Below are 8,352 nucleotides of genomic sequence, written 5' to 3' on the forward strand. Positions count from 1 at the left end.
AAAATTCATAATCAGTGTTCTCTTTAACAGTTATAAAACATTAAATGATAAATGATGGCATTTCTGATCTTGGATCCTAGAAACTAAGCTAAACTAGATTTTTTTTTTTTTTTGTCTTCAGAAATAATGTAGGGAAACCTAACTTATGAAGTATATACTTCTTAAAATAAATGTGAGTTATTGTTCCTGTTTATGATTTAGATAATCCAGGAAAGGAAATTAATAAACTGAGTGAGCATGAACGATCCATCTCTCCACTACTTTTGAAGAGAGTCCTTCTGATTTGCAGCCCCAGGAGATCCTTTCCAAGTGAACTTTGAAGAACAAAACAGTCCTCAAATACTCCAAAACTCAATTGTTTTTGGAACATCAGCCGAGGAAGTGGTAAAGGAAATTCGTTTCAGAATTGAGCAAAAAACAACATTGACAGCCAGTGCAGGTATTTAAAAGGGTATTGGTGGCCACTATAGTTATAATTTTCAGACTGGCTAATTCAAGTGTAATATTAGTAGTTTCTCATTATAAAGTATTTAGTAACATTTTACTTATCTAGTCTTTGATTCAACTTCTAATGACTTTACCTATTCAGAATAGCTGTGAACCTAGTAAGTAAATTGGAATTAAGCAGACTATGAGCCTGAAGAAAAAAGAGATTATAAATTTCTTTCTTTTTTTTTTTTTTTTTTTTTTTGAGATGGAGTCTTGCTCTGTCACCCAGGTTGGAGTGCAGTGGGGCAATCTCATTCAGCTTATTGCAGCCTCTGCCTCCTGGATTCAAGCAATTCTCCTGCCTCAGCCTCCTGAGTAGCTGGGACTATAGGTGCATGCCACCATGCCCAGCTAATTTTTTGTATTTTCAATAGAGACGGGGTTTCACCATGTTAGCCAGGATGGTCTTGATCTCCTGACCTCGTGATCTGCCCACCTTGGCCTCTCAAAGTGCTGGATTACGGGTGTGAGCCACCATGCCCGACCCATAAATTTCATATAGCTATCTTTTTCTAGCACAAAATATATTTTTATTGGTTTTGCATGTAATACTTGATTAGTTTTTCCTTGGGAGACTTCAATCCTGTCCAAGATTACATTACAGGAGAGAACCCGGATGGCCACAAGGTAGGAGACAAAAGAAATACTAACTAGCAACATAGCAATCCAGGATCATCTGGTAAAGGAAAAACAAATTTACATATGTTGTTAACCCATGAGGCCATCACTGTCTCTTAGCATAATAACTATTATTCATCATGAGGACCCTGAAGTATCTTGTAAAAGCCAAACTGTGATTAGGTAAATCTTTTCTTTCTACACCAAAACATGAGAATGAATAATGTATTTTAGGAAGATCTATATAACAATTGACATGAACTGTTTAATGAATATATTTGAATATACCTATTTCAAATTATCTTAATCAGGATTCCTAGAAATTGTAAAACATCTTTCTGAAAATAGTAATTTGTTCTGTGAATAACATAAAAAGGATACACCAATCTAATTATTATTTTAAATATACTATAACCAGAATCTCCGATTTTTTGCTTTATGTGGATAATCTATGCAAAAGACCTTTTCAAAGAGTAAACATCCACCCTAAATTCTGGATCTTTTCTGAAAGGTAGATATAGAACCACTATAAAAACAATTTGGGCTGGGCATGATGGCTCACGCCTGTAACCCCAGCACTTTGGGAGGCTAAAGCTGGTGGACCACCTGAGGTCAGGAGTTCGAGACCAGCCTGACCAATATGGTGAAACCCCTGTCTCTACTGAACATACAAAAATTACCCAGGCGTGGTGGTGCATGCCTCTAATCCCAGCTACTTGGGAGGCTGAGACAGGAGAATCACTTGAACCCAGAAGGTGGAGGTTGTAGTGAGCCAAGATCACGCCACTGCACTCCAGCCTGGGCGACAGAGCAAGCCTCCATCTGGAAAAAATAAAAAATTCTGTATTCCTACTAAAGGTAGTAAGTAAACTAATAATTACACTTAATATTACTTAGCTCAGAAATTACTCTTACATTTAAAAATATCATGGAGAATTAAATATTTCTCATTTTTGCTGCCACAATAACTAGTACAATTTCTTTTCCTAAAACCATAGCAAGCCCTGGGGACATAGATGGTAATCAAATGTTATTTTTAAAGTAGCATTATATATCATTTGAGATTTTTTGCAATTAACATTTTTTTTCTGTTTTGTTATTGCGTTTTTAAAAGTCATACATATCAACTTCTTTGAGTTATCAGAGTATTCTTCTTTTAAGGCATTGCCCCAAATACAATGTTAGCAAAAGTATGCAGTGATAAGAATAAACCAAATGGACAATACCAAATTCTTCCCAATAGACAAGCTGTGATGGACTTCATCAAGGATTTACCCATTAGAAAGGTAAGATTTTACATACAGTTTATTTTACATATGTACTCTGAATTCTGAAGAGATACTATGTAGGTCAATAGTTAATCATTCTTTGCTAAAATGTTTTAAAACAATTGATAACAAGCAAGAGCTATAATGGGTGATTGAATTTGAACTGGAAGAAACCTTTCTGTGAAACCCTAAAAGTGAGATTTAGCTTATTTGCTGTAAACTTTTAAGAAAGTAATAATCACAGATTTTTAAGTGAATTCCTGCCAAGGAGAAGGGAAATTAAAAGAATATTTCTAACAGTCCCTTCATCTGTAACTTAGTGCTATCTTAGTTCTAAAGTCCAGATTGCTGCTAGATTAATGGGCATGATGCTTCAAAGAGATTTAGAATTTTAATTGTTTTTGACAAAGAATAAACCAAAATATTTTGCCATTTTAAAATGGTAAAATTATCCCTCGGGGGTTCCAGAAAGTGTATACTTCATTATTTTTTAGAGCTTCTAGATTTTTCTGCATATATATACTTTTTTTTTTAATAATTGCACCATACACTACTGTATATGATGTTCTAGGACTTTCTTTTCTCATTCAACATAATGTACATGAATGAATTTAAATATTTTTCAATGCTCAGTATGTAATATATAGTGATTACTGACTAGTATATGTAAGGTGTAGCTGCAAAGCAGTGTTTTCCAATATGTTTTTCAAGTATGAATAGGTATTCCCTTCAAAAAGGTTCTGGGGTCAAATACCTTTGGAGTGTACTACTCTTCATGTATCACTATGCATATTAATATATTAAAGATTCATAAATCTTGGAATAAAAAGTTTCACTTAAATTTGTTAATCCCACCATTCCCCAAGTTTATATGAACACAGCACTCCTTTTTTAAATGCCTTTTGAAATTACATGAAGCCCTAGTTTAGTAAATGTGGTCAAAAAGTAATTAAAGCAGTTTTCTTGCATGACTTGTGAAGATAGTCACATTATTCATACCTTTTATCGATTATAAAAGATAAAATGAGCACTTTGGGAAGCCAGGGTGGGCGGATCACCTGAGGTCAGGAGTTCGAGACCAGCCTGGCCAACATGGAGAAACCCCATCTCTACTAAAAATACAAAATTAGCCAGGTATGGTGGCATGTGCCTGTAATCCCAGCTACTCAGGAGGCTAAGGCAGGAGAATCGCTTGAATAACCTAGGAGGCAGAGGTTGCTGACGTGGCACCACTGCACTCCAGCCTGGGCAACAAGACGGAGACTCCATCCCCCCCGCAATAAAAAAGTGTAATGAGATTGTAATCTCAATTTTTAGCTTAACTTTACAATCTATTAATAATAAATATTGATTCTTTTCTAGGTTTCTGGAATAGGAAAAGTTACAGAGAAAATGTTGAAGGCCCTTGGAATTATTACATGTACAGAACTTTACCAACAGAGAGCATTGCTTTCTCTCCTTTTCTCTGAAACATCTTGGCATTATTTCCTTCATATCTCCTTGGGTCTAGGTTCAACATACCTGACAAGGTATCTGTATGTATTGTCATTCTGCTTTTTCTTTAGCGTTTGCTGCAATATCAGTTTTAACCATTGAGATGAGGCTATCTGGATAACATGTTTTAAAATTCTTTTAGGCTAGTTTAATTCAAAATATAATGTTTGAATTAGAGTCAACAGATTGGATGTAGGAGGAAAGGAAAAGAAGAATAAAGAATCACTCCTAGGTTGTGGCGTCAGCAGTTGGGTAGAGAGACAAAAGGAATGATAGCTACTTTCTTTTTTATCCCTACCTTGTTCTTTGTTCAGAACCTAAGAAATGCCAGTAGTTAGGTTGTTGTGAAAAGAAAGATGGCCATATTCCATAATTCACCCTTTAAGGAAGGAGATGTAATGATTCTTTGAAAGCCTTAAACTACATTTCTTTTCTTTTCCAGATTTGTAAATTCATTCAGTACTGAGTACTTTACTTAGTGTTAGGTACTATTCTAGGCATTGTGGATAACAGCAGCGAAGAGGACAAATTCCTGCCCTCGTGGAGTTTACAGACTAGTGTGAGAAATAGAAAATAATCAAATAAACAAATGAAGAAAGTAAAGCAGAGTGAGGGCATAGAAAATGACTGGGGAATAATAAGTGTGAAGCGTTAGCAACCATCATCCAAAGGCAGAGAGACTTAGGGAGCCTGCCATGCAAAGGCTAGAAGAGGGAACAGCTGGAGGAAATACCCTGGGTTTTCTTCCCTGCCACTCTTTCATGTAGGTCTTAAAAAGAGGAACCCTAGAGGTAGAAGGTAAATTGTTGTGGGATAGTAGGTGAAAAGAAGGAAATTTTAAAAGACTGGGAATCATGGAAGTCAACACTGGGCACTATTTTTACAATTTTGTTATCACCTTGTCAGCCTGTCCTCAAAATGACTCCTTTATATTCTTGTATTTAAACTGAAGGACAGCAATAAAAATCAATGAGGATGCATGTAAAATTGATGGACCAATTAAGCCTACTAAATTTTACAGAGAGTGCAAGGCTTGTTGTATTGCTTTTCTCATCTCTTCCTGCTCTTCAATCTTTTGAGTCCACAGTTAGCTGACTTTGATCTTCAGTGGGCATAATGAAAGATAAAGATATCACAGCACCATAAATAATTATATTTGAAGATAGCAGGAAATAAAACTTCATTTTTAATCCAAAATTTTTTTTTATTTCCATAGTGCTTGAAAACAATATAGTTCTGATGTAACATAACATATATTAACTTGTGGTATTTAGAGATGCAGGTAAGGCTTTTACATGAAATTCATAGGTAATTTATAATAAAAAATACAAAGCCTGCCTTTCCCTCTGTCCACATTCTCTATTTATTCTGCTTTGCTTTTTAATCAGAGTACTTCTCCCCTTCTAACCCGTTCCATATTTACTACTATATTTGTTTCTCTGTCTCTCTCCAATGGGATATATACATTTCCTAAGGGCAAGTACTTGGTCTGTTTCCTTCATTACTGTATCCTCAAGTTCTAGAACAGTGCTTGAATCATAATAGGTTCACTAAATATTTGGAAAATGAGTACTCTACATGTCATTTCAACTTTTTGGTTTTAACTAATCCTGTCAGAGCAGCTAGAATACAGCCAAACTAGGTGGTTCAGATTCCCAATCTTCATCCTATAGCTGTGTACCAAATTCTGACTGAGGTTCTATATAGTGGTATAAATGAATAATGAATAGGCTGTGGGAGAAAGAAGTTAATATTCTAAGCCAAAAACTAGATAACTGATTTTAAATTATTTAAAATTCAATTATATTTTATAACTGGAAGATATTACACTATCACTTCCTATTTGTTTTATAAGTTGTGGTTTTGATAGTCAGGCTTTTAATAGAAGCAGTTTCTAATATCTACCTATTTTCAAGTTTGTTCTCTTCAATAGATATAGACTTGATTCATAATCATATTAGCATCTTACCTGTCTATGTTCTTTGCTGATTTATTTTTAGATAAAAAACTTTTTCATGATGTATAAATTTTAATAAAAAATTTGAGATCTCTAAAAGGTAATTGATATGTTAAATCCTCTTCGTTAACTAAAAACAACTCAGTCTTTGAAAGATACTCTTTTTTTCATTTCAAGGGATGGAGAGAGGAAGAGTATGAGCGTTGAGAGGTAATGTTTTATTTATTAATTATTGTTAATTGTGCATAATTCATGTTATTTTTAACTAATATTGAATTAATTTTTAGTAAATATCACTGAAATAAGAAATCTATTTGCAAATTACTATAACAATTTTTAGTAGTTTACACTCCCTGCAGTAAATGCCTTGGTATAAGACTATTATTTTCAGTTACTATAATCTCAGAAATTAACTTCAGCTATTTTTTAATGTTGGTTTTAATCCTACCTAGTGCAAACCAAGCATTTTAGAATTTCATATCTTAATTTCTAGCTTGTTTATAAGGGCAATTGAGTATTCAGAAATTTAAGAAGTAACAATTGGAATTCTTCCTAAAATTATTTCAATATTGGTGATTAAGCAGAAGCTTAATCAAACAGTAAAATATTACTGATGAAAGAGAGCTTAGTGGTTTACAATCTTGTTTGAAAACCAAACGAAATAATGATGGAAACTTACTGTTTGGGGAAATAAGTCATTGTTTGAAACGTCCTTCAATTATCTCCTCAAAGCAGCAAGGTTCCACTGAGACGTTTAAGAAACACTGACCTAGGGCCCGGCAAGGTGGCTCACACCTGTAATCGCAGCACTTTGGGAGGCTGAGGTGGGCAGATCACTTGAGGCCAGGAGTTCGAGATGAGCCTGGCCAACATGGCAAAACCCTTTCTCTACTAAAAATACAAAAATCAGCCCGGCATGGTGGCTTACACCTTTAATGTCAGCTACTTGGGTGGCTGAGGCAAGAGAATTGCTTGAACCCGGGAGGCGGAGTTTGCGGTAAGCTGAAATGGCACCACTCCACTGCAGCCTGGGCGACAGAGTGAGACTCTGTCTCAAAATCAAAACAAGACAAAACAAAACACTGACCCTAGCACGAGGTTGTGTTCATATTTCACATATGTTATTTGTGGTCAGAAAAGCTGAATAACTTTTACAGGACAGCATAATAAATGGCTTTGATAAAAATTGCTATTTTAGTTTTTGGTCCATATGAAAGCAAGCAAAGAGAGATTTTTAAAAAAGCATCCAAAAGCAAAATAGTATTGCCCTATTTGATAAATTTCTCTGCCATTTTCTCTGTTATTGGGAGCACTATTTGATGTACAGGAATGTGTTCTCCATTTTTTTTTTCTGGAAACTGTCTCCTCTTGGCTTTTTAAAATGGGCAATATAACATCAAATTTGGTATGAAGTTGGGGGAAAGGAGGTTGCAATTTATATCACAAACTAACTTCTCTAATACAGAAGGAACTCATAATCAATAAAAAAAAAAAAGGGACAGTAAGCCAACAGAAAAAATGAACAAAGGTCTAATTAATTAACAGAAAAGGAAATACAAATGGCTCTTAAAACAAGTGAAAATATTACCATTTTCATTTATAATTAAAGAAATACAGATTGAAAGTTCTCTCAGATACCTTTCTTTCACTAATGAGGTTGGCAAAGATTCTGACATACTCTGTTGGCAAAACTGTAAGAATGAAAATGTGTAAACTTTAGAGGGAGTACATTAGGTTTTTTTTATTGCTATTAAAACAAATTTCTACAAATTTAGTGGCTTAAAACAACACAGATTTATTCTCTATCATTCTGAAAGTCAGTGGTTCTAAAGTTAATGTGTTGGTAGAGCTCCATTTCTTCTAGAAGCTCTGGGAGAGAGTCCATTTCTTTATGAAAAGGTTCTAGAGGCCATAGAAGCTTTGGCTCATAGCCTCAGCAACTTCTTTCTCTGACTGTAACCCTCCTGCTTCCTTATAAGGACCCTTGGGATTACATTGGGCAAACCTGGACATTCTAGAGTAATCCTCCGTCAGAATTTAATCACATCTACTAAGTCCCTTTTGTCATGTAAGATACTAGGTTCACAGATTTCAGGGATTAGGATGTGGACATCTTTAGGGACCATTATCTAGCCTACCACAGGGGGTAAGAAATTTGATAATATATATCAAAATCACAGATACATGTACTTTGATGCCATAATTCTTTTACTAAGAATTAATTCCAGAGATGTAGTCACATGTCATTTTACATATATGCAGGGTTACTACTCATTGCATTTTTTATGATAGAAAAAAACTGTAATATCCGTGAATAGAGAATGGGTTAAATTACCTTACATCATTAAATTAGAATATTATGCTGCTATATAAAAATGAGGAAATCATTTACTCATGGGGAACTCTCACCATGATAAATTGAGAAAAGCAGGGTACTAAACAATGTATCTAAAATTCTACTGTTTATATAAAAAATGAGAGGAAAATGTCTAATGGTTTGCTTATTATATATATATATATATATAT

General features: G+C 34.4%; 1 protein-coding gene across 1 annotated transcript in view; it reads left to right on the top strand.

The window, feature by feature from the left end:
* Positions 1 to 8,352, top strand: part of POLK (DNA polymerase kappa) — a 94,128-nt gene that overhangs the window by 73,037 nt on the left and 12,739 nt on the right. Inside the window, 6 exon segments of the mRNA XM_017848721.1 lie at positions 202 to 258; positions 261 to 287; positions 290 to 439; positions 2,269 to 2,393; positions 3,738 to 3,904; positions 6,004 to 6,036. Of these exon segments, the coding sequence (XP_017704210.1) occupies positions 202 to 258; positions 261 to 287; positions 290 to 439; positions 2,269 to 2,393; positions 3,738 to 3,904; positions 6,004 to 6,036 (559 nt within the window).

Source organism: Rhinopithecus bieti, unplaced genomic scaffold (assembly GCF_001698545.2).
Source record: "Rhinopithecus bieti isolate Rb0 unplaced genomic scaffold, ASM169854v2 scaffold_30918, whole genome shotgun sequence".
Classification (NCBI taxonomy): domain Eukaryota; kingdom Metazoa; phylum Chordata; class Mammalia; order Primates; family Cercopithecidae; genus Rhinopithecus; species Rhinopithecus bieti.